General features: G+C 44.8%; 2 protein-coding genes across 9 annotated transcripts in view; one reads left to right on the forward strand and one right to left on the reverse strand.

Moving 5' to 3' along the window:
* Nucleotides 1–27,267, reverse strand: part of CDH23 (cadherin related 23) — a 1,682,716-nt gene that overhangs the window by 225,895 nt on the left and 1,429,554 nt on the right. The window lies entirely within an intron of this gene.
* Nucleotides 1–27,267, forward strand: part of VSIR (V-set immunoregulatory receptor) — a 93,125-nt gene that overhangs the window by 27,483 nt on the left and 38,375 nt on the right. For 2 of the 3 annotated variants that reach the window (XM_068258240.1, XM_068258241.1), the window contains exon 1: nucleotides 369–537. The exons of the other annotated variant lie outside the window; for it this stretch is intronic. In XM_068258240.1, coding sequence (XP_068114341.1) covers nucleotides 450–537 — 88 coding nt within the window. In that variant the 5' untranslated portion in view covers nucleotides 369–449. Of the gene's footprint in view, nucleotides 1–368; nucleotides 538–27,267 lie in introns of those variants that run through there. 3 annotated transcript variants of the gene reach the window in all.

A 27,267-nucleotide genomic window follows, 5' to 3' on the forward strand; every position in this document is an offset into this window, starting at 1 on the left:
CACAGGAACAATAAAGAGCTAATACTACAGTTGAGGGAGGGCCCTGATGCGGTCGCTACCTCTGCACCCCCTATTGTTACGCCCCTGCAAACAATCACTCCACTTTTGCTCCAGTTCTCTATGTGGTCCTTTACTAAAATCAAGCAACAAGTATTTATTTAATCATCTTCTAAAAGGTTTTCCTCCACATTAGCTCCCTTTGACTAGATTTGTCTCAAGCTACAAAAAAAAGTTTTTTTTACTGCCACAACTCACAAGTAAAATGTCCTGCTTTATCCGGCCTCTAGGAGGCAGTGTTCCCCATGTCTGTTGATATAGGCACTCAAAACTACAGTACGGACTCTGAAATTTCCTGTGTTGGTAAACTCCTAGCGCTGTGTGTATCACATCACTTGAAATGGTGCAACAGGCATGAACAGCAGCGCAGTCTCGTTGCAGTTTTGGCAAGGATGGATTTGCTCAGGAGGTCGCCCCGTCCCACCTGCAGTGTATGGAAATGCTGGATCGTGCTCTGCTTCCTCCTGGCACTTTACCAAGGTAGGACAAACATCAGTCTGTTCCAGCTCTGCCACTCAGCATCATGGTTCAGCTTGCTTCCTTTCATTGGGGCTCCAAGCGAGACTATTATGTTGTGGTGAATGGGGCATGTCTGTATGGGGTCACCTAAACACAAGGCTGGGGGATGTTCTCATAGCACCGGACTAATGAGGAAGTGCCGATCAGCTGTTGCTTTCTTTGTGCTTGCTTGGGAAATCGCTGAATACAGCGATGTTTCCTCCAAGTCTGCAGAGAAAGTTCTGTGTAGATCTCTGGGCATAGATCCCGTGTTCTGCTGAAAGAAGCACAGCAGTTTTTCTATCGCACAGCTAAGCCCCATGGTATAAATATGTTTATATAGTGAAGTGGTTAGAGCATGACCTTGTGACCCCACATACTGATAATGAAGATAATGACCTCCCTGCGTGCAGCCTCTGCAGGAACAGTTTATCTTCTGATCAGTGGAATGGATAGAGGCAGCCCCCGCCCCTTGTGAGAGGCACTATGCATTTAACCACACACATCAATTTGCTTTTTCAGTCAATTTCCAGCTAATCTGGACGTTCATTCAAATCTGCTAGAAATCAATGTCCAAATATGTTAGCCCGATCAACCATTCGATTGATTTTAGACCAAAATCGAATTGTTCGTACTGGACAGAAGATCAGCAGTGACAGCAAATTAACAGCCCATATCGTTGCACTGCACTGAACAGTGCAACATTGCCATTCGATAAACTTGTAAAAGATTTGATGTTGCAACTTATTAAAAACCCATGACCTGTATGCAATTCAGTTTTCTTTTACCAGCGTTTTCTCCTAGGAGATAATTTGTCATTTTCTATTTAAAATTACTTTTCAGCACTTTGCAACTGAAAAAAGTACCAAAAGGTTGGTGAAAAAGTATCATTAATTATACATTATTTTCAGTATTTTCTTGCTTGCTGATGGCTTAAAAGGCATTTTATTGACAATTTTGAAAATATCACCTAGGGGAAAAATCAGGAAAAAAAGTCAATTGCATATGGCCATGTGCAATGTGTGAACAAATTCAAACAGATCTCTCTCAGATAATAAATCTCATCAGAGAGGGATCTTATCTATCTTTTGGCCACATCGAGTAGTGTATGGCTAGCCGTAAGCCCCATCTACACGATACAATTGCATGTGCGATTGATCGAATTTGAGTGGATCGGATCGATTAAATCCAACATGTCCGATCGGGATTCGATCGATAGCGTGGTTGATTTTGCATTGATAACTAACCAAAATTGATTACACTATCGATTGAATCCTGATCGGACATGTCGGATTTAATCAATTCAATCGATCGCAGGTGGAATTGAATAGTGTAGATGGGCCTTTAGGGCTGATTCTTGCCAGTGGCTTATTTTTCCAAGGCCAAACACTTCTCTGCTACCTCACAAAAAAGTGTTTGACACTATTATTTAGTATTTGTATAGCACAAACATCTTCCGCAGCGCTGTACAGAGTATATTGTCTCGTTACTAAAAGGAGTACTGTGGGGGGAAAAAAGAGTTGTATTACCCCGGGCTTCTAATGGTCCCCCGCAGATGTTCTGTGCCCGCGCAGCCACTCACCGATGCTCCAGTCCCTGCCTCCAGTTCACTTCCGGAATTTCTGACTTTAAAGTCGGAAAACTGCTGTGCCTGTGCAGTCGCGTCCTCGCTCCCGCTGATGTCGACTATAACCACTTAAGCCCTCAGTCGTTTTCACTTTATGCATCCAAGCAATGTTCACCTCCCATTCATTAGCCTATAACTTTATCACTACTTATCACAATGAACTGATCTATATCTTGTTTTTTCCGCCACTAATTAGGCTTTCTTTGGGGGGTACATTTTGCTAAGAGCTACCTTACTGTAACTGCATTTACACAGTAAGAATAAGAAAAAAACTGAAAAAATTCATTATTTCTCAGATTTCAGCCATTATAGTTTTAAAATAATACATGCCTCCATAATTAAAAAATAGGAAAAGCTTTTATACATACCTGGGGCTTCCTCCAGCCCCATAAGCCTGGATTGCTCCCACACCGCCGTACTCCGCTGCCTCTATCGCTGGTACCGGGTCCCGTCACTTCCGGCGGACGCGACCAATTTTCCGCATGCACAGGGGCTCCCTCCATATCCTTACGCATGCCAGCAGTGATGCACTGCTCTTGCGTCGACTGGCCGAAACTACGGGGCCCAGTACCGGCGGCGAGGCAGCAGAGGACGGCGCCGTGGGAGCGATCCAGGCTTATGGGGCTGGAGGAAGCCCCAGGTATGTATAAAAAATTATTCCCAATGTCTCTGGTTCTCTTTAAGCAGTTGATGGCAGTTAGCAGTAAATTACATGTATACCGCTAATGGAAGGTGGGGGGGGCAAAGACGGATGGGCACCGTGCGGTGGGCAACACAGGACAGGTAATGTATAACTGCACACACGAGGGGTACAATTATACACTAGGGGGCAGCATCAAGGTGGCGGATGTTCGGCGATTCCCCAGAGATTTCATGCTGAAATTTATCAGGAATCGGCCTGCAGTGTATGGGCAGCTGACAGATCTCTCTATTCAGATTCGATCAGAGAGAAATTTGTCTCTTGGTCGAATGTGCCCATGATCGCTAGATATTTAGCTAACTTTACAGTCTAAAGGTTTAAAGAAAATCTGTATGAAAAAAGGGCACCTGGGGGGTACTTACCTCAGGGAGGGAAAGGCTTTGGATCGTAACAAGGCTTCCCCCATCCTCCTCCGTTGCCCTGCCGGGACCCCTCGAATCGCGGCGAGGTAAGTATTTACCTGCGCAGGTGCACAAGCCACTCTTCATTCGGGTTAAGGCGGAAATAGCTGAACCCGATCGATTCGCTCTACTGCACAGGCACGAGCCCTTTGTGCTTAGCCCGAACGAAGAGCCGCTAGTGCGCCTGTGTACGATTGCGGTAGGTAATTAAATCTCCTGCTTACCGCGGGAGGTTTTATGGGAGCCAGCGCTGGATTCCCTGAAGCTACAGAGGACGGGGAAGCCTCATTGGGACCCTGAGGCCTCCCTCTCCCAAGGTAAGTATCCCCCAGAGGTTTTTTTTTTTTACAGTACAGAGTCTCTTTAAGGGTTAGGGCAGTAATCAGAATCAGATTTATTTTTCCAAGTGCAGCGGAATTTGTGGTACACACAGGCGTAGGGCTTAGTGCAAAAAATTACAGGTTTACAACAGTGAACGTAACTGACATTGTGCAAAAGGTGCATAAAAACACAGACAGACTAAAAACAGAACACGACATGCAGATATAAGGGCCTAAAGTGGCAGTTCTGCAGGATGACCGGGGGGCCATGCAGCGTAGGGGGCACTAGTTTAGAAGGTGTACCGCTTGGGGAAAAAAAGAGTTCCTGTGCCTGGAGGTTTTGGTGGCTGCGGCCTGAGCGCATGCGGATGAAGAAGCGACTACCGGGGTGGAGGGGATCTTGCGCAATCCTGTTTGCCCTAGATTGTAGCCTGGATACGTGGAGGAGGTCCAGGGGTGGCAGGGGTGTTTCAATGATTCTCTCCGCAGCCTTGATCACCCTTTGCAGTTTGTACTTGTCGCTTGCGGTAGCGCCTGCATACCATACGATGATAGAGGAGCAGAGGATAGACTCGACTGTGGCCGCGTAGAAGCTTGTCATCAGCTCCTGGGGCATGCCGAACTTCTTCAGTTGTCTCAGAAAGAACAGCCTTTGCTGGACTTTCTTTTGGCATTTGGTGATGTTTTCTCCCCATCTCAAGTCGTTGGTGATAGTTGTACCCAAGAACCGAACGCTAGATACTTTGGAAACTTCAGAGCCTTCGATGAGGACAGGATTGAGAGGTGGGGGGCGCTTCCTGAAGTCTACAATCATCTCAACAGTCTTTGCAGCGTTTAAGACAAGCTTGTTGCTCTTGCACCAGTTGCAGATACGCTCAATCTCGCTCCGGTAGGCGTGTTCATCCCCACCGCTGATGAGGCCAAGGATAGTGGTGTCGTCCGCGAATTTGATAACCTTGACGCAGTCTGTGGTTGAGATGCAGCTGTTTGTGTACAGAGAGAACAGAATCGGGGACAGAACACATCCTTGGGGAGCCCCCGTGTTTGTGGTTCTCTCCCGGGAGGAGCAGCTGCAGAGCCTTACTAGTTGCTTCCTGTTGGTGAGGAAGTCCTTGATCCACGCGCAGAGAGTGTGGTAAACTCCGAGATGCACTAGGTTGTCGTGCAGAATGTTTGGACAGATAGTGTTGAAGGCAGAGCTGACGTCCAGGAAGAGGATTCTGGCGTAGGTGTCCGGCCTGTCTAGATGTTCCATGATGGAGGACAGGCTAATGTTGATGGCATCCTCTGTGGATCGGTTTGCTCTGTATGCAAATTGGAGTGGGTCTAGGAGAGCGTCCGTGGAACCCTTCAGATGAGTGAGGACCAGTTTTTCAAAGATCTTAATGACAGTTGAAAGTTAGGGCAATAGGTCTGTAGTTGTTGAGGTCTGTGATGCCCGTTTTTTTGGGGGATTGGTATGATGGTAGACCTCTTGAGGCAGGAGGGAACTTTGCCCTCCGTCAGGGATTTATGAAATATGGAGGTGAGGACAGGAGCCAGCTGACTGGCACAGGTTCTCAAACAGGTAGAAGACACTCCGTCCGGGCCAGGGGCTCAGCTTTTGGAGCTGCCTAAGTACATCGGCCTCTTGGGCTGCCACTGGCACTGAGAATCCCTGGATCACTTTAGAGGAGGTGGGTGTAGGAGGCGGGCTGGGAGTGGTCGCCTGTGCCCCAGGAGGGTTGGGTTTGTGTTCAAACCTGCAATAAAACTCATTGAGTTTTTCAGCTAGTTCAAGGCTTAGGGGCGCGTGTTGGGGAGGCGGTTTGAGATTTGTGACAGCCCTGAGACCATTCCAGACTTCTTGTGAGTTGTTGGACCTGAGACTGAGACACAGCTTGTTGGAGTAGTCCTTTTTAGCGGCGCTGAGCGCAGGTTTAAGTGTGTATCTGGCGGTCTTGAATTCCTCTGGTGTGCCGGACTTGTGTGCTGCTTCCTTTACTTTGCGGAGCCGACGTAGCTTGCCGTTGAACCAGGGCTTGTTGTTAGGGTAGACCTTGAAAGTCTTTTTGGGGATGCACAGCTCCTCACAGAAGCCTATGTAGGAGGTGACGTTCTCAGTCCATGTATGTGATTGGTAGAAATGGTGGTATCTTTATTATTCTTTATAAAAGCACTGTTCTTTACAAGAGCTAAATATGCTGATCCTATTTGCTTAAGGTACATGCACACGTCGGATTTTCGCAAACGACCCATCGTTTGAACGTCTGGTCGTTTGGACGTCAAATCGGGCACGTGTACAGTCTGTCGTTCAGCTGATAAGACTGGACTTGGGTGATCCATGTGGCGGCTGAAAGGACAATGGAAGGACACAGAGGCAGGTCATTGTATACAGAACATGCCACCTCGAGTTCTCTTTAGAGTGGACCTGAACTCATGCACAGGACAGAAGGAAAGCATAGGGCATAGAGAAATGCACCATGCATGCATGTATTTAGAGAGTTTAGTCTAATCCCCCCCCCCCCTCCATTTGTGACTAAGCACATGTAATGACACAGCAGAGACCTAGTGGGTAAACTCAGGATGTTAACAATATGTCTGCTTCCATTAATAAGGAAGTAGACAAACTGCAGATTTATTGCAGGATTTGTATCAGCTTTAACAAAGAAATGTTTTTCTCTAAAGGTTATCCTGCTGTTGCAAATTTCCTTTAAGCCCCATCTACACAATACGATACTTTGTGCGATTCGATTACGATTCTATTTACGATCCGATTAAATCCGACATGTCCGATCGGGATTTGATTCAATTCGATTTGCCATTGCAAAACAATGGCAAATCGAATTGAATCGAATCCTGATCGGACATGTCGGATTTAATCGGACCGTAAATAGAATCGTAATTGAATCGCACAAAGTATCGTATCGTGTAGATTGGGCTTAAAGGTTATTATGTTGTTGCTTATCTTTTAGAGCAGAGAGGAAGTTCTGGGGTTTAGGTCGGCTTTAATGGCTGTGTCCCCGACACTGGAGACCTGGGTTTTAATTTGTAACTATTCAGTAGGAGACCTTTGGCAAGATTCCCTAAAGGTGGCCATACACTTATAGATTTGCAGCATTCGACCATAGATTTGTCAGATGCCTGTCAAGTCGAATCTGACGGGAATCTATGTGATGTGTGCCACAAACAAGGAACAGATTTCCAATAGATTTCAGAATGAATCTTCCATCCTGTCAGACAGATCAAATCGATCGAAATTGGCCACAAATCGATCGATAGATTTTAAAGAATCGATTATTTAGAATCGATCGATAGCTTAAATCAACCAGTGTATGGGCCCCTTTACACTGCTACTGTCTATAAAGCATTGCCTAGTGGCTGCAGCTCTGGCACTTTGAGTTCGCCAGGAGAAAACAGCAATGTAAATGTTATTTGTCTAGTCTTGTTTTTTTCAAACCTTCCTGAAATCTTGGTTATCCCCCCAAAAAAAAAAAAAAAAATCAATGGCTTCTGTTGAAAAAGGTAAAAATCAGCTGAAAATGCGATTGAATGTGACTGAAAATTTTGCTCAGTAGGTGGCGGATTGCTGGTTTATGACTGTAGGTACATAATGATTAATATGCCATGAGAAAATGTAATTGACGATTGGAATGATAGTAATCTTACATCAAGCACTAGAGATGTGATCTGAAATTCGAGTTCCTAGTTTTTGGTCTACAAGTACTGGATGTACCATAGCAAAGGCTGAATCAAAACTGTGGTTTATCAGATTCAGAAAGGTAATGATTTACGGACAAGCTTGATTAATGAATCATTTACGTCTGAATTTGATCTGATTCAATTCTTCCTCTATTATTTCAGATTCCAGTAGTTGAAAAATCTATGGGATGGCCAAATTATATGCTTATCTCTCTCTGGGGCAGTAGTAGACACCCGTAGTTGAGGGATCAAAAGAAATAGCAATGATGCAGGTTAGAGGTCTTCTTTTCAATCACTAATGTTGACCACAGTGCCATTGATGTTTTCTTTCACCTCCCACATGCTGCATTGCCAGTGCAAACATTAGTGTTGAGTGGAGGATTAACCAAAGATGCAATTGTCTGCTCAAACAGGAAGCATAAGTGGCTGTGTTTCTGCAGGAAAAGGAAGTGTGACATGAACACATGATCATGACCAGCCATTTAAAGGGATGTCAGCGCTTATTTTAGAAAATATGTAAATATATTAAACCTCCCAATAAGAGAGGCACGCGGACAGACTTCAGAGAGCAGAGAAGGACGGGTGCAGGGGGACAGGCGTGTGCTTGCGTTTGTGTGCACGGGTCCCAAACATGCGTAGGTTGGGGGAAGGGGGGGGGGGGGGGGGAGGTTGCAGCTGAGGCCTAGCACCCATTTTTCAATGAACGGGCCTTTTATTTTAAGCAGTTTTTTTATATTTTATAAAACCAGGGCTGTGATCCTTTTAAAGACTCAGTCATGTGACCAAGTTAATTATTTGTTCATTCTCTGCAAGAAGATAATTTATGACTGCTGTGAAGCTGGCCCCCAAACAGTCAGCACAAATAAACATTTCATCAGCTAGTACTGCATTTGTGCTACAAAAATGAATGTTTGTGCTGCTTTAAGTTTGAAGATGTCAGCAATTATTTTTTTTTCAGGCATCATTCAGCTCCCCTACAAAGCTTACAGACAGGAAACCAGTATGGTAGGTTAGTGCTGCGTTTGTGCCACATAAATTACTTCTATCTCATGTCTTTTAGTTTTGGAGATGAAGGTTTCTATACATGTCAAATGTTAAAGGACAGCTGAAGTGAGTAGATTACTAATGGCCCATATTCACGGGCTACAGTTGTCGCAACACGCGGCGCGCGCGTGTTGCGGCGACTGGTCGACCGTGAGTATTAGGCGTTGCACGGGCGCGCACCCCAAACCATCGCTTGTCGCTGCTGTCGCCAGGCGATTGGCAGTTGCCGCCGCAACTCCGCCGCAACTGTCGCTAGTCCGCGTGAGTATGCGGACTAGCGACAGCAACCTCAATAAAGAACATTGAGCTTCCAGCGGGGGGAGGAGGAACGTCGGCGACAGCTTCCGTCGCACCGCTGGTCCCTCTTCCGCGTGTGTACGCGGAGGGACCTGGCGATGAGCTGTCGCCGGCCTGTCGTGCACGCGCTCACGTGTGCTGGTGACAGGCCACTTTTGTAGCTCGTGAGTAGAGATGTAGTGAACTGTTCTCCGGCGAACGGTTCCAGGCGAACTTTGGGGGTTCGCGTTCGCCTGCACCAGGCAAACTTTTGCACAAGTTCGATCCGCCCCATAATGCTGTATTGAGCAAAACTTTGACCCTCTACATCACAGTCAGATTATTGCCAAACACACTGCTCGAGGCCCGCCCTCCTCCAAGCAAGGTCCTTATGCCATTTCACCCACTTGTCTGCCTACACTAATTACTTAAGGGACAGCTGCTTCCCTCCACCCTCCAACCCTTCTACCCTTTCCCTCCTCCCTGGTCTCATCTGCCAGGGAATTATACTATTTCAAAAACCAGTTTACATACCATGGCTGGGAATTGAACCCAGATTTCACTGTATGGTGGGCAAGTCACCCTAACCACTGTACCACAACAGTACTAACTGAAGTTGGCCTAGCATTTACTATTTATGCTCAATGCAATAGAAACATTAGGTTGCTTAAAGGGAACCTTAACTGAGAGTGATATGGATGTTTCCTGTAAACAATACCAGTTGCCTGGTAATGGCCTGGTAAGTAATGTCTGGATGGTGTAATGCTTAAAGGAATACTATCGATGTATGCATTTATTTTTAAATGCTGTATGTTGTAGCACACATTAGGGCAAGTACTAGGAGCAATTTGATTCCTCACACAGCTGTTCCTCTCAGCTGTAAAATCTTCCGTCAGTTTTGGCGTCAGTGTTGGATACAAAATGTATCTAATACTGAGCTCCCAGAGGGCTAGACCATGTCTTTGCAAAGGGGAGATGCTATCAACTGCTCAGTTTATAGTTTAATTATCACTTTGCTGAAAGAATCTTGTTGATATGGTGGTAAGGGGTTAAAGATTCTAGCAATGTGTGTTTATTATCTTTGCTTCTCTTTACTGATAAAGATACTAATAATGCTAATTGTAGACAGTGGTCTGCCCCTCTCAGCACCTTCTAAAGTGGATGCAGCCTGGAGTGAATCGCCTCAAGCAGGCAGCCAGTCTGAGTGTAAACACAGACTCCTGGTATAGCTAGTTATATTCCAGCAATATTCCAGCTCATTTAGTTACCTGTTACCACCTCAGATCAGCCTATTTCTCCTCATGTCTGCTGCATGCTGTGAGTGACACAGTGACATATATTTGTGAGCTGTGTGACAGTAACCAAGCAGCTCAGGGTGACCCAAACTACTATGAGCTGTGTGAGAAATGAATTTTTTTTAAGCAGGGATAGTGAGAGAGAGACCTGGGTGAATAAATAAAGTGCCCTTCGCACTAGTGGTAATGTGTACACTAATATAGAGTATTAAAAAAAAAAGTCGTTTCAATCGATAGTACTCCTTTAAGTGCTCTGCATCTGACACAGAGGCACAGTAAACGTTAATATCAGGAAAAAATGAAAAGATATAGAATAGTGATTTCTGCGGCACAAACACGGAACTAACCAACCTGACCAATTTCACGTCTGTTGCAGAGGGGTTGGAGAATGTCACTGTCTTGGAAAGAAAATGTAACGATTGTGGAACTTTCTCCGTGATCAGCGCACAACGCGTGCGCTGATACGGCGGAAATCCTCCACAAGCGTATAATTGCAGGCACCCAGCACCCGTAGAGGGAAATTTCTGTCGGCCGATGGCGCTGGGGAGTGCAGAGAAACCAATCCTCTGTACCTCCACAAATGCCAGACAGGAATTGTACGAAGCGCAGAACGCAATCGCAAGAGAGGCAATTGCGAATGAGAACGAGCAAAGGGACAGGTTGTATGTGTGTGCGTCAACCTAGTCGCCACCCTGCGACAGTGCACACACAACAGCAGATATGAAATAGGAACGCGATCGCGAGAGGTGCGATCGCCAGACGTGACACAAGGCAGGTCAGAACAGAATACGAGGTTAGCAAAGGCACAGCAAATAATACAAAGAGAACGATAAGGAAAATAAACGCTAGCTGAACGCGAACACCGCACTCATTCGCAACAGTGCACGCGTTCATGTGCGGTCTCCGCGTGTTACGCACGACAGAGACAAGCACGCCTAACTAACCAAAGACAGACAAACACGAAACAGAGAACGTGAGCGCTTGCTTAACGGTTACCCCACCGAGCCTCCAGCAAGTGTTCGTAGCAGACTAGACAGACACACGAAAACAGGGACAAGCGAGAGATAGGATCCACAGCACTAGCGAAAGTGGCCAGCGCGATCCAGGAAGACAGAACAGAAGGATCCTCAGCACTAGTGCTAGGCGAGTGCGATCCAGGCAGACAGAGAAGCAGAACAGAAGGATCCACAGCACTAGCGAAAGTGACTAGCGCGATCTAGGTACAGAGTAGCAGAACAGAAGGATCCACAGCACTAGCGAAAGTGACTAGCGTGATCCAGGTACAGAGTAGCAGAACAGAAGGATCCACAGCACTAGCGAAAAGTGGCTAGCGCGATCCAAGGAGACAGAACAGAAGGATCCACAGCGCTAGCGCAAGATGCCAGCGCGATCCAAGAGAGACAGATCAAAAGAGATAGCTGGTAGCAACCGCTGCACCAGCTTTACTCCAAGAACAGAGATCAGAACCATTTCCTGTCGACCACCACTGGGACAGGACAATAGCAACAGAACAAACAAACAGATAAGCAATCCTAACTGCACTAAGGAAACCTGCCTAGTGCAGTTTTCCAGGAATTACTCTAAGCTGATCTTCAAACAGAGAGTAAGGCTGACACTCCCGGCAGGAGTGTTACACAGGACTAAATCCTTATGACCAGCCAAGCATTGTGGGAAACACATAGAACTTATAGTACACGCCTCCAATGAATGTGGCCAGGCAATTTGCATGACAACGTATGCAAATTTCTCAGCAAGCACAAGCTGCAAAACTGACAGAAGCTCTTCTTTCCAGAGTCCTGCAGCATGCAAACCTAAACAATGGTCAAAAAGCTGCCTGCCTGCACAGGCAGCTGAGCAGATCATTACAGAAAAGTTATAATCTTTAAGTGTATAGCAGCATAAATGTTAATTCTAGCAGCAAAATGGGCATAAACATAGCACTATCTAAACACCATGTCATTTTTATTTCTGCTGACTGTTGGGGGGGGGGGGGGTGCGGGGGCTGCTTCGTGGAGCTGATTTTATGTAGAATAATGTAGAGTATGTAGAAGGAGTTATCTGCTGGCCACATTTTCTGCTTGAATGTGGGTAGCATTAACTTCCCTATTCAGCAATTGAGATGGCCCGAACAGTTCGCCGGCGAGCAGTATTCTGCGAACACCAGCTGTTTGCATTCGCAGTGTACAGCGAACATTTGGCGTGTTCGATTTGCCCCCTATACATTATCATTGAGCTAAACTTTGACCCCTTAACTCAAAGCAGGCACATGGCAGCCAATCAGCTAGCACACCTTTCTGGACCCCCCACCCCCCTATCAAAAAACAGTAGCGGTGGCCATGTTGGATTAATCCTTTGTTGGCTGCTGACTGTTAGGCCTAGTGCACACCAGAGCAGTTCGGCAGCGTTTTGCGATCCGCTTGCGGATGTGGAAACGCGTGGGTAATGCATTTCAATGGGCTGGTGCACACCAGAGCAGGAGGTGTTTAGCAGAAACGCATACTCCCGGGCTGCTGCAGATTTTGGATTGCGGAGGCGTTTCTGCCGCCAATGTAAAGTATAGGAAAAACGCAAACCGCTCTGAAAAACGGCAGTTCAGAGCGGTTTTGTAGGCGTTTTTGTTACAGAAGCTGTTCAGTAACAGCTTTACTGTAACAATATAAGAAATCTACTACACCAAAAACGCTTCCCAAAACCGCAAAATGCTAGGTGAAACGCTACAGAAAAATAAGAAAAAGCGTTTCAAAATCTGCTAGCATTTTGTGGATCTGCTAGCGGTTTTTGGTGTGCACCAGGCCTTAGTGAGATTAGGGTCAGACTTGCTGCAGATAGGTAGGAAAGCATTAGCTAGGCTTGTGTTTTTGTTCCTCACTTTTTGTGAAAACACCCCAAACAGGCCTTTTAAGGGCCAGTACATCGGTCTCCTGTGTTGTTTTGTTTGCGACATGCCACAGCCCACTGACACCCAGAGCTGTGTGCAAACTACTGCTGTTGCCTCATTAAGTTGCAGGCACAGAACCACTCCAATGCATTATCATTTCACTGTATTCTGATAGTACTATTACATTTCTCTGTGTGAGACAATCCACAGCGCACTGACACCCCGAGCTCTGCATAATGTGATTTCTGGCATTTTGGAATTAAAAACCGACTCTGCGTCACCTCTGTAATTTTGGTGGGACTTTTCGCATGGATCCCCCTCTGGCATGCCCCTGTCCAGGTTTTAGACCCCTTGAAACAACTTTTCCATCACTTGTGTGGCCAGAAACAGTCTTTGTAGGTTTTAAAATTTGCCTGCCCATTCAAGTCTGTGGCTTTTCACCAGATGCGCCTGTTCGGAAATTTGCGGAAGTTCAACGTTCAACAGAAAATTCTATGTTTGTGACATCTCTATTCAGCAATAATAACTAGGGATGGTAAAAACGATTGCCAATAATTATGAAGCCGGCTTCACACTACAAATTGGCGGAGCAGTGAGGTGGCCGCACCACCAAAAACAGGCCTTTAGGGATCAGCTCGTTAGTACGCGGTAATCCCTGTCTGGCAAATGGCCAAACAGTGAGTGACACTTACTTCCTGTTTGGCAATAGATGACGTGCGCGAAGCGTATTTCTAAAATACGTTTCCGCATATTTGCGACATAGATAACTGCGGCTGGTTTTCAAAATATATGCACGTTACCATAGATTTATATGACTTCCAACCTGACGCAGATTGCCGCAAGAGCCGCATGGTAACGTTGGTATTGGAGTGTGTTAGATAGGGCACTTACTGTGCAGCATACCGCAACGTGGGGAGTGTGAACTCCCCCATAGACTAACATTAGGCTGCGGTGGGGGCGGTAAATTTTCCACACCACCTCAGTGTGAAAGGACCCTGAGTTGATGCCAATTTCCCATTTTTTTTCATCCGCTTGCATTTGATTGGTCCATTTTCAAGCTTCATCTAATTTACATCAACTCAGAATTATTAGCATCTCACTGACCACTACCCCACCCCTGGTGTTACAAACATCTTAAAAAGGCCATGTAATTTGTTCATGTTGTTTGATCCACAATGAGCCTGCACATCATAATCTGCAGGTTTTATGAAATATCAGATTAACATTTCTAAAATTCTAGTCTGTGCCTCTCACCGCTTTGTTCTGAATTCTTCCTGTATCAAATCTAAGTTTCTCAAGCCCCCTGAGGATTGCTTTGAGAGGCTCTGCTGACACAGGAAGTATAGAGACACTGGAAGAAAACCTGCAGATTACGGAGATCCAGATCTGGCTAAACCCAGGGAGGTTACATCAATCGATTTTCCGTTCACTTCTATGGAAATCGATCGGAAATCAGATCGAGCCTGTTGGAAATAGTCGATCTGACAGTAAATCTGTCAGAAAATTGTAGCGTGTGTACCTAGCATTAAATCTGAAAGGATCAATAGTTCCATTTTTTTCTGCAGGCTTATCAGTTGCTGAGTCCCAGCACAGATCTAGTTGCTGAGTCCTAGCACAGATTTGGCAGCTGGTTGTTGTTTTTTTTTTTTTTATCTCTGAATGCAAGCGATTAGAGCTTCTGTCTGCAAGGCACAAAGATAGAAATCTGTGCTATAGCTGTACAGATGAAAAATAGCTGACAAATGAAACTGTGTTTTACATTATTAAAGTAGATGGCAAGTTTGTACAATAGCTGAATGAGACGGGGTGGGGAATTGAGATTTTTACTGGTAGTGGTGAATGAGTATTATTATTAATCTATATAGCGCCATCATCTTCCGTGGTTCAACATTGAGTTGCAAATATTTCTAACTTGTATGCAGGTTGGTAAACTGCAGGCAACTGGGAACTGGGACAAGCAAATACACTTCCTGCTGCTTTGGATTCCCCAACTCTAGAAGCTTAAACACGTTATGCAGTTTTCCAGATTGACCAATAAAAATGAGAATAAATCTGCCTTTTGCTAACTTTAGGCTGGCTGTATACTGAAATACATGAAGCGTTCGTGTCATAGCTGGTCTTAAAGTCTTGGAAGATTTACTCCATGTGTGCCATAAACTATGTAGCAGCTTATGGGACAAATGTAGCTCTCAAATTCAGGTAGGAAAGATGACATCTGTAGCTGGCCTTCATTAAAGTGCACTGAGCACCACTACACAGAGCTGTAGTCCATATACCTCCCTGGGGAGATGTACACACATGTACGTAATACCACTCCGGGTATGCATTGCGACATGCATCTCCCGGGCATGCATTGCGGCCGGGAGTGCACTACACAGAGCTGTAGTCCATATACCTCCCTGGGGAGATGTACACACATGTATGTAATACAGCTCTGGGCATGCATTGCGACATGCATCTCCCGGGTATGCATTGCGGTCGGGAGTGCACTACACAGGCGGATTCTTTGAAGTGCGGCCAGCTGCGAATGGTGAAACCTCCACAGGACCAAAGGGCTACTGGAGCAACTTCACCCCCCCAGGTAAGCAATGGGTCACCCCTAACCTCCCTTATAGCGAGGTTTAATGTAAAAGAAAAAAACGTATACTGGTGCCAAGTGCCATTTAATGGAAGTCCATACATTTTTCCAATCAAACATGGCTTGTGCATGATACTGTTGGTAAATTAAACATTAAAGTCTGATACACACTTTCAATTAGGATTGACTTATCACCAACCAATTTTACCACCTCCATCTAGTATGAGAGTCAACAGATATTGAATACTATGAGCCTATTGTGTAGGTAAACCCCTTATAGTACATGGAGGTGGTAAAATTTGTCAGCAATTGGCCAATCATGATTGAAATGTGAACCAGGCTTTAGTCAATAGAAAGCTTCCATTAACTCATGTATAAAGACTTTTCTCTAGGCAGTAATGTTAGCGCATGTATAGTCAGCCTCCAAGCCAAACTGTGGTGTAGATTTATTAACAGTGAGAGAAAATCTTATCTTAGGTGGTTTCTAGAATCAGTGCAGAACTGTTACAGACTTCTAGAGAAGGTGCAGTTTCCTATTAAAACTGTTCTAAAGCAGGAAGAGTTAGGTAGGGTTCTTAGAATAAGTGCAGTCTGTGAGATAATTTTCTGAGTGGGTGAAGATGTACTTTGGCAGCTTTAACAGAGAAAAGGGGGACTCACAATAGTATTTGAATACAAAAATAGCAGCAGCCCAGAGCAAACTTTGAGGTTCATTTCCCACTAGGTTCTGTGCCATCTGTTCTGACGGACTGCACATATATGCGACAAGCAAGGCAACTGTTCACATTAAAGAGTTCCAAAACATTACGTCGTAGTGCCTCCGGAAACATTTAATTGCATGAGGCAGAAGATTTCGGGTGAATTAAAAGTAGCTCTGCTGATCAAATCGCAGCATTGCAAATCTGATCAAATGTGTCAAATTGCAACTTCCCGTCTTCATGCCGTGGGTCGTGACGCATGCACAAAATCAGGTTCGTACACAAGTTAGCTAGCAGGAAAGGGCCTAAGGTGGCCATAAACCTGTCGATCTGCTACCAAGTCCACTGTCAGATAGCTTTTAGCACCAGCCCAAGTGTATGTTTCCCCCTCCGGGTCTGTGGTGAGCGTTGCATGCCTGTACAAATGCTCGCTTCCTCCGTTGTGTTTGTGAAAGGCTGCGAGCACCCATACCATGTGACTCCAGCACATGTAGTGACGTCAGTACACACCAGCACACGTAGTGACGTCAGTACACACCAGCACACGTAGTGACGTCAGTACACACCAGCACACGTAGTGACGTCAGTACACACCAGCACACGTAGGGACGTCGTTCCACACCAGCACACGTAGGGACGTCGTTCCACACCAGCACACGTAGGGACGTCGTTCCACACCAGCACACGTAGGGACGTCGTTCCACACCAGCACACGTAGGGACGTCGTTCCACACCAGCACACGTAGGGACGTCGTTCCACACCAGCACACGTAGGGACGTCGTTCCACACCAGCACACGTAGGGACGTCGTTCCACACCAGCACACGTAGGGACGTCGTTCCACACCAGCACACGTAGGGACGTCGTTCCACACCAGCACACGTAGGGACGTCGTTCCACACCAGCACACGTAGGGACGTCGTTCCACACCAGCACACGTAGGGACGTCGTTCCACACCAGCACACGTGATGTCGGTACACACCAGCACACGTTGTGAAGTCCGTACACACCAGCACAAGTAGTGACGTCAGTACACACCAGCGCACGTAGTGACATCAGTACACACCAGTGCACTTAGTGAGAGTACACACCAGCACACATAGTGACGTCAGTAAACCCCAGCACAAGTAGTGATGTCAGTGCACACCAGCACACAGTGACGTCAGCGCACACACATAGTGACGTCAGCGCACACCAGCACACATAGTGACGTCAGCGCACACCAGCACACATAGTGACATCAGCGCACACCAGCACACATAGTGACGTCAACGCACACCAGCACACATAGTGACGTCAGTGCACACCAGCACACATAGTGACGTCAGTGCACACCAGCACACATAGTGATGTCAGTGTACACCAGCGCACGTAGTGAGGTCAGTGCACACCAGCGCACGTAGTGACGTCAATGCACACCAGCGCACGTAGTGACGTCAGTGCACACCAGAGCACGTAGTGACGTCATTGCACACCAGAGCACGTAGTGACGTCAGTGCACACCAGAGCACGTAGTGACGTCAGTGCACACCAGAGCACGTAGTGACGTCAGTGCACACCAGAGCACGTAGTGACGTCAGTGCACACCAGAGCACGTAGTGACGTCGGTACACACCAGCGCACACAGTGACAGCAGTACATGCCTGGTTTTCATGTGGTACAGGCACTCAGATATCTGCTTGATTTGGTCATTATGATTGAATTGGCTGGATATCGATGCGGAAAATCGAGTAATGTATGGGTATCCTTAGAGTATGACGGACTGAGTGATGTCAGATAATTCTGCTTTCATAAAAGAAGATGGTTCTCCCATCTCACGGTATAGCTGCTGTCCGTGCTTTTCAAATAAGAGATGTGACTAAAGGCGCATACACACGCCATACTGTAGCTAACGATGGGTTCGTCAGAAACTCCCGCTGGGCTGGCGTTCTGCCAAAAGTATAACGTGTGTACACGCTGTCGGCAGATTGATCCGCTCGGATCTGTCAGAAACAGTCTTATCAGTCTGCGACTGCGTGTACACACATGCTACTGTCAGCAGAACGCCCGCCCAGCGGGAGGGTCTGATGGACCCGTCGTTAGCTACAGTATGGCGTGTGTATGCGCCTTAACAGCTGTGAAAGAGAACTTTAATTCAATCATGTGGGAGATAAAACAACACATACAGTACAAACTCACAGCTCAACCCCCCAGTGTGGTAGCTTTGAACCACTTCTTATTTTGACAGCAGTTTTTAAATACAGTGGCTGGAGTGTCTGCAATAAATGTTTTTTTTATTGCAATGAATGCATGGAATGAAGAGCTTTTTAGAATAGTGACTGAGGTAATCTAATGTGGGATGTGTGGCTTTACCAGCGAATAGGAGTGCTAAGGAGCTCACCTTACTTTTGCCTTCATATTGCCAAATTGATTTAATCTGCTTGTTTCTCTGGAACTACAAATCTTACTTATCTTTGCTCTAATATAAAAAAATGAAACACTGTGATACAGAACAAGCATGGAAAAGTTACAAGCCTTAGAATGCTTCCAAACTAAAATTCCAATAATGATCGCTGGAAATACACTATATCTGCTAACGTGCTTTTGTGTCAGCATGAAAAATGAATTTGGTTACCATGTAAAGAAGTTCTTTGAAAGATAAGATTGTCGCTTTATTTATACAAAATTTCCGTTCAGCTGGATTTTGGCACTTGTACAAAAAAGCTAAGGAAATCCACTTAAATGCAGCCCTGCCAAGCATACCTATTAGCTCTTGGAAGAGGATGTATGGTAAAATAACTGACCATTTTTACATGTTCCTGACATACAATGCAATATTGAATTGAAAATATACACACAAAAATATTTAAAGGACAAATGACCCAATGAAGATCGTTTAAACTAAGCACAAAGGTATGTTCTGTCCCTGCACACTGCCCCGATCCCTGACAGCGTACTGCCAAGAACGCATCTCTTTGACCCCTGTAGTGGCGCGTGTGAGGAGAGGCGCCACTAGAGTTTGTCATAGCAATGAGACTATGAGGATTCCTGTCGGCGTGCTTTGTCACAACGATATTTGAGCAGCTGACAGCAAAAGGGGGCAGAAGAGGGGAAGCAGAGAAACAGCGGGAGAAGCAGAGTACAGGTGAAGGCCCAGGAAGCAGCAGCCAGCAGATGAGAGCAGCATACTCTCTGTCTTGAAGGGGGGGGGAGGGGGGCATGGCACACCACCAGCACTAAATATCCACATGCAAGTCCGCACATCGTTAGGGGGATAGACAGCCCGCTGTGCCTATGGTGGGGGCAATCCCGAGGCCCCCACTTTTGGGTCACTTTCTTGGGCCCAAAAACTCGGCTTGCACTTAAAGGACCTCTGTCACAAAAATCTTAAAATTTAAAATACATGTAAGCATATACAAATAAGAAGTACGTTTCTTCCAGAGTAAAATGAGCTATAAATTACTTTTCTCCTATGTTGCTGTCACAGTAAGTAGTAGAGTTCTGACATTACCCACAGATTTTGGACTACATCTTCTCATGGGGTTTCCTTTATTTTTAAACGTACTTAGTGAATGGCAGTTGCTCCGTCCAACTGTCCAAAAAAGTGCGCAGCGAGCAGGGAGACTGGCCAGCTTCTTTGTATAAATCTTTTTCAGGGAATGTCTTTATAAAGAATAAAGGTCATGATGAGAATCCCCCATGAAGAGGTGGACTAACCCAAAACCTGTCGGTAATGTCAGATTTCTACTACCTACTATAAGTGACAGCAACATAGGAGAAAAGTAATTTATGGCTCTTTTTACTCTGGAAGAAATGTAGTTCTTATTTTTATGTGTTATAAATTTTAAGATTTCCGTGACAGTTCCTCTAAGTATATATGGTAGGTCAATAATCAACCCCTTGTATGGTTAACTTTAATCTCATATAGTGGTAGCCATACTCTCCCTCTTCAGCTGGTGCCCTTCTCTCTCTGGAAATGGGGTGCCATATCCTATGTTAATATTGCCTTTCCCTTAACTATATAGCTTAATAGGTGGTGTGGAATCCACACCTACAGATTACTATGTTTTGTTGGAGCTGCCAGGCTAAACAGGACAGCAGCTTCCATGATTTGGCCACTTATGTTCAGGATTCAATAGGGTAAGATTATTATTATATTAATCACCGTTAGTATAATAGTCACTTCCATAGAAGCTGAAATACATAATTCAGTTTTCATTAGCCAGCAATTCAGTAATTAAGAAAGGCAAACGAATCAAGGGCATGTGTTTATACATTATTGACCTAGAAAACAGTGTTCTTATATGGAAATGCAAAGGTCAAATTGCTGCTGATTGCAAAGTCACATTTAATATTAGCTTGATGTAATAGAATATGTACATATTAAGACAAATGGGAGAGAGCTGCAAGAGCATTTGTTTTAGTTGATTGCCTGATCCAGAATTTGAAGGTCAGGTCCAATATCAGGGACTTTTAAGAGTGATTACACACATGGTTATACACCAGTTCATACCCCTTAAACATGTCATCTGAACCCCTGTGCCATTTAAAAAATGTAAGCAGAATTCAACTGGATCAGTTCTAAAAACATGCCTGAAGAAGAAACTTAAAGTTTTGAAAGCTTGCAAATTCACCTAAAAAGCACCACAGGTAGTAAAAAAAGCACTTTATTCGCACAGCATCCATTTCAATGTGACGAAAAATCTGGTTCATTCAGCTGTCAACAAAAATAAATAATTAAGGGTAAATATTTCAACTTACCTGGGACTTCTACCAGCCCCCTGCAGACGTCCTGTTCCCCAGCTGGTACTCTACAATCCTCCGGTTTCTGCTATGGCTCGCTTCCGTTTTTTTGCAACTTTAATGTTGCAAACAACTGTGCATGCGCGTCCTCACTCCTGCTGATGTCACCTGGAGCTCCCTGCGCAGGTGCAGTAGTTTGTTGCAACATCAAAGTCGCAAAAAACAGAAGCGAGCTGCGGCAGAGACCGGAGGATCGTAGAGTACTGGTGCGGGCACAGGGCGTCTGCGGGGGCGGTAGAAGCCGCAGGTAAGTTAAACAATTTTTTTTTTTTTTTTTAAGTTACAGTATTCCTTTAAGTGTTTACATTAATGTCAGAGTTCTTAGTTCTATTAACTGATGTCTTGCTTTTTTAAAGGAATGTGTAATTCATTTCTTAGTCCTAAAATACAACCGAATATTTGCTTAGTTTTTCCAATATAATTTTACAAAGATTACTTCCCTTGAAGTCTACTACAGTCACTAAATGGCTACATTTCTATAGCAACAGTTGTATTTGCTACAATTTTCATTTTTTCAGAAAATGTAATTATAGAAATGCGTTGTAAAAGTGAAATTCTGTGGGGAAAAGGATTTACATAAGTCATATAAGGTAGATTTACAAATGTTTATAAAGCCATCCACAGTTCTGTTGTATCTTGATGTAGCTTGTTTCAGGAAAGAGGAAGGTTAACCAGGATCTTAAAATGTCAAGTTTTAAAAATATATTTTAACAGGCCATGAGAAATCTGTGACATTTTTGTGATGTTAACCCAGAGTTCATGGCATAACAAATCATACGTACTGAGGGGGGAGTTCAGAAAACTCTATGAAGCATAGGAATCCCAAATCACAGAAAAAGTTCTAGAACCAAAATATATGGGTCCATGGGTGACAACAAAATTGAGTTGATCTAACCGCCTCTTATCCCATATAATGGTGTATATCTCTCTTCCTGTGGGGGAACCAATAGACATCTGTAATAATCTGACTCAACTTGACTTTGCTGGGACAGAGGATTTTTACCTTGCAACAACAGATTGCTGGCATTGAATTACATTGCATCTTTGCAGTTCTATGCATTTGAGCCATGGGTAATGCTACAAAGGCTATTTTGCTGCTTGACTTTGGTATTTCTAAGGCATGATTACAATTGTCTAACAGTTGTCTGTGTGCATTGTTTTGCATGTGACTAATGCATTCAAGTGTGAACAAGCCCAGTGATTAAGGCCCGGGCCACACTGTCGCAAAAAAAATGGCCCGCTAGCAGATCATAAGGAAACAAATCAGAATGGTCCCAATGTTAACCAAGGGATCCATTCACATTGGTCCGTTTGAATGGATCAGCTCCACATAATCTGCTGGTAGAACCGCAAGTTTGGATCTGCAATCATTTTTCTGGATCGATGTAACAGAGCATCAGAGGTGGAAAACTGATCCGTGCGACGGATCAGTTTTTCATCCATGTCAGTTTAAACCGCGCCTTACATTGATTCTCAGTATTCCTATTGTCTGAAAAACAGACAAGTAAGAAGCCAGCCTAAAGCTGCATATACATGCACGAGTACTGTGGCCTGTGGGATGAGGAGTCAATTCCTCAGATGCAAAATTAGCTGAGTGCAACATAGATGTTTCACTAGCCTGTAGGTTAGCAAAGAGTTCTGTTTCTACAAAGCAGGGAGGAGGGACAAAGCACATCACACAACAGGGCCAAAGGAGGAGAACAATGCCAAGATGACCATGCATTCTGGATCTCTCAGCAATGTATCAGGGTGGATCGAGGGGCGGCGCATATGTACATATTGTTCCAGTGCTGTTCAAATAGGTGCGGGGAGAAGCCAAGAGATGGCTCTCCCTGTGCATGGAAAGACATAGCTGGCACTTGTTAGAATTTAAGTATTATATGATTGAATTCGTAGGCCTTAGTTACCTTAATTGAGTTTAGTTAAAAGACTTGATTTGCAGAGTCTCCCTTTAAGCAGCATTTCTAGAAACACTGGAACATGGTTTTGTGCCTTACACAAAACCAGCCAAGGTTAAAGAGCTTATCTATGCCCGATGGGCAGACATTGAGGCAGTCTTTTCTGTAAACATCCAGCGTTTGCATATTTCGTGAAGGAAAACAAGAGTCCAGTACCGTGAAGGAAAACAAGAGTCCAGTACATTAAACAATGTTCTTTTTAGAACTAGGTGATAGTTCATACATGCGCAGTAAAGACCGTGCCTGTCATTATATCACGAGGTTTTATCAGCCAATAGCAGGCGATGAGTTATTGATACATCCCTGCTCAGATGATGTCACATTTAACTCTTTAGAGGTCGGTATTAAAGCAGCCGACAGGCTCCAGAGAGCCACTTCTGACTTCTGGCTGATGACTTCCACCCTCTACTCTTTTTGTAATATATTGTCATCTTATCTAACTGTATGCTGTATATAGGCCTAAGTGCCACGTAGTATAGAAGTAACATAAGAGAGGCCTGATCTAGCTATTAGAGATAGATCAAGTATGCATGGTAACGCAAAGAGGACTTACTACAGAACAATTGCTTCACTGAAGTGTAACAACATGTAGAGATAAGCATCTGTATATCGGTTTACTGAATAAACTCCTTGAAACTTTGATGACGTCTAAAGCCTCATCTACACACGTAGATGAAGCGGTGATCCGGTGGCTCGATTAGCCGCCGGATCGCCTCTTCCGCGTCCCCGCTCGCCGCGCGTGCGCCGGAATCAATACCCGCTTGATTCCCGCTCGTCCCCGCGCCGCTTATCCTCTGCTCGATTCCCTGCCATTGTCCCCTCGCGGGGAACGAGCAGGGAATCGGCGGTAGCAAGATCCGACCTGTCGGATCTTATCAAACGAGCAGCATTAGCGGCTCGATTGATAAGGAACATTGCCGCCGCATCTACGCGTGTAGATGCGTCTTAAGAAGTTCTATCCCCTATGCTGTTGCTGTGATGAGAGTCGAGTTATCACACTTCCTGTGATATGGTGCCGAACGAAGGTGTAGTGTTGTTGCCCATAGCAACAAACATAGTTTCTTACAGCATTGGTGTGTAGCTTTTGTAAAAAATGGCTGGAATTCTAAAGGTTAAAGTATACCTGAAGTTTGATACCCCAGTGGTGGGAAGCCTCTGGATGGTCCAGAGGCTTCCTATTTCAGGCCACCATTCCAGCAAAGCGTCCCTCTAACTTTTACCTAGTGTGTCCATCCACCCTCCCTGTAGATTGTAAGCCTTTGGCTGGGTTCTCCCTTCCCTTGTGTATTCTACATGATGGTGCACTCCTTTCCTATAACCCCCTTGTACTTGTATTGCATGATCATGTATCTTGTACTCGGTTTGCCTTGTACAACTTTGCGCTATGTTGTATAACCTTGTTAAATTACATCTGCCATCCTTTGTATCGTATAAATTTATTGTCCGGTGCTGCATAATATTTGGGCGCTCTATAAATAAAATAAAGAGTAGTAAAAAATAACTTGTGCTAGTTGAATAAGTGTTTTCCAACGGTGGATGAGCACATTATGACTGGGCATGTGCAAGTAAGGTCCCAGCATGGTCAGTAGAATGAAGCCATTTGTACATGCCTTTTTCTGTGAATGAATGCTTCATCGTGGTGGGCATGCGCAGACATTCCTCTCACATTCCCAGTCAGGATGGGCTCATTCATGGCCAGAAGCGCAGCTGGAAGAAACAACTGGCTTTTAGGAGAACCATTCGCTGGAACAGTGGGCTGTATTAGTGTCCAGGAAGCTTATGGCCCATCAAGAGGGTTTCCAGATCACCTCAGGTGAACTTTAAGCTAGTTTATTAGTCCGTTTTTGGTAAGTCAGGTAAACAATGTATATATACCTGATATTGACTGATTATCTGTGCTACCTTCTTGCACCCGGGGATAGTAGCTACAGTTTTTTTTTAACACACGAGTAGCTACAGTTTTAGTAGAAATTTCTCAGAACATTACACATACCCCAAAGTTCCTCCTCCTCCTATGGACATCCCTCATACACTTTATAGGCTTTTCTGATTAGTTTTGATCGATATTTGGATCAAATATTGTTTGATAGTGTCCTCATTTTTAAAGAACAAGCGACACCCATGCTAACCTAGAAATAAAAAACACATATATAAGTAGATAAATACTACTTCTACTTACATAACAGATGTATTGTGCTATCCATGTAATGATTCCTGTGAATTTTATAAAGGAAAAGCAGAAAATCCTATTCTAGGCAGTGGCCATCTTGCCAAGCTAATGCTGACATCATAACCTTCCTGACTTGTGTTCCCCCCCTCCCTTCTCTTGTTCATTGTGTATTCATTAGCTGCCCTCCTCCCAGAGTCTTCAGACACTCCCAATGAGGTGTATACTAGGAACTACACAGTCTTATCCTCCAATCGCTGAGTCACATCAGCCTTGCTTGTAAACACAAGTGAGCAGAGGTGTTTCAGATAAGAAAGCTAGTCAGGGAAATAAATGGAAGAGGAGGAATATATTATAGATAAAAAGAACTCCCAGCATTCAACTCTTTGGCACTGTTTGGCACTAGGGCCAGTGCTCATAAAGTATGTGATAACTTCAAACCATAACAGCAGAAAAAGTTTTGCAAGTTTTGAATGCAGGATTAGCATCTTTATCACTTAATACACTCAGACCAGTTGCTGTTGAAATTTGATTTTTATGGTGACAATACCGCTTTAATATAACTAGAATGGAATGGGAGGCACCCACTACAAATGGGGGACTTCAATCTAGAAGCACACCCTAATATGTATAGAATAGGAACCATATCTTGGTGAATAACAAGCTAACAATAAGCTTGCAATACATTTCATGGGTCCAGCTCACTTCCTCAGGAGGAATACCAAGCATGTGTCGGCAACTATTACCCTATTTAATACATTTTTATTAGAGTTCATGTTAATACTAAACTCATTGTCTAATTCTTTCAAAACATTGTAGATTATGTGCTTGTTAGAACTTGTGAAAAGTACTGCTTGTGTGCACTTGAAGTCACAGACAAGCATGTGATCAGTATGATCAGGTGATGGGTATGTAAAGCCTTGTACACACACGACTTAAGTCAGCTGAGGCGGCTGATAACAACCACCTCATACAATAATGATGTGTGTGTACGGCAGTCGGCGACCCCCAACTTGCAAACGATCCGCAGGGCGGATCTACTCACCCCCAGAGATGGCAATCCCCCGGTGATCCCATTGTTTGCACTGCTCCGCCCTCCATCGTGTGACGTCACACACATGCAGCTTGTCTTCCCTCCATCACGCCCCCCGCATAGCAACACAGCGCGTCATCAGCTACACGCTTATGTGCAGCCCAGCTTAAGCTGGCCACTAACGGTCCAATTTCTAGTGAAAAATCGTTCGAGCGATCAGAAATTCTGATCGGACGAAAAATCGTTCACTACTCCATCAACTAACCAATCATTGCTTCCTATCTATCACGACCACCAAGAAAATCCAAATTTTCGTTCGACGAAAATTCATTCGGGCGACATTTTTTTCACTCGTTCATAATCGATTGTGTCCACCAATGGAGATTATTTACAACCAATCCGATCAGAATTTCTGATCGCTCAAACGATTTTTCGCTAGAAATTGAACAGTTAGTGGCCAGCTTAAGAGATGTCGCCCAAGGGGATCAGCTCCTGATACCCGATGGTCAATACCCATCAATGGTGTGTACTATAGATTTACTATTAACAAATAGGAATTACACAACACATTGCTAAACATCTGCAAGTGATGTCCAAATCAACTGCACTACCTATATGTACATTTGGTTCATAAAAGTTACATCTCAGAGAAAAATGGGACCTTTTCATGCACTGGCTACCTGCTTAGCGTCTGCAATTCCATTATGATATTCATATTATGCAGTTGGCTGCCTTGGCAAATTTTATTCTTATGTTGATATTCAGTAATTTTGTATAGCATTTACCACTGGTGCTCGAGCCCTGCAGAACACAAGAGCGGCAATACAAGAACAAACTCATGTAACAGTGGATTTTATCAACCTCAGATTAAAGAAAAAGTAACAGCCGGTTCACACAGATGCTTTTATGACTAACTGCCGACAGCAGCACTTGCCATTAAAGGATACCAGAGCCAAATGAAGGAGGAAAAACGGGAGGAGCAGTAATGTACTGACAGCTGTCCTGATGCCCACCGCAAACCCCCCCCCCACCCCCAAAAACATTCTCCTCTCTGACCCTCCAATCCTACCTCTTCAGGGTCACCGGAGACGGGCAATAGTATGCAGGCACTGGCCCGGCTGTGCACGTCCTACAGTGCCCACTCGTGGCCGGGACTAGTCTGCGCATGACATAGTGTAAATTGCAGAAACGCGCTGGAAGGCACCAAAAGCCACCAAATGCTTTTTTGCACGCTTGCAGAAAAGCATTTGAGCAAGAAACCACACCACTCTGT

The sequence above is a fragment of the Hyperolius riggenbachi genome, chromosome 10 (assembly GCF_040937935.1).
Source record: "Hyperolius riggenbachi isolate aHypRig1 chromosome 10, aHypRig1.pri, whole genome shotgun sequence".
Taxonomy (NCBI): Eukaryota; Metazoa; Chordata; class Amphibia; order Anura; family Hyperoliidae; genus Hyperolius; species Hyperolius riggenbachi.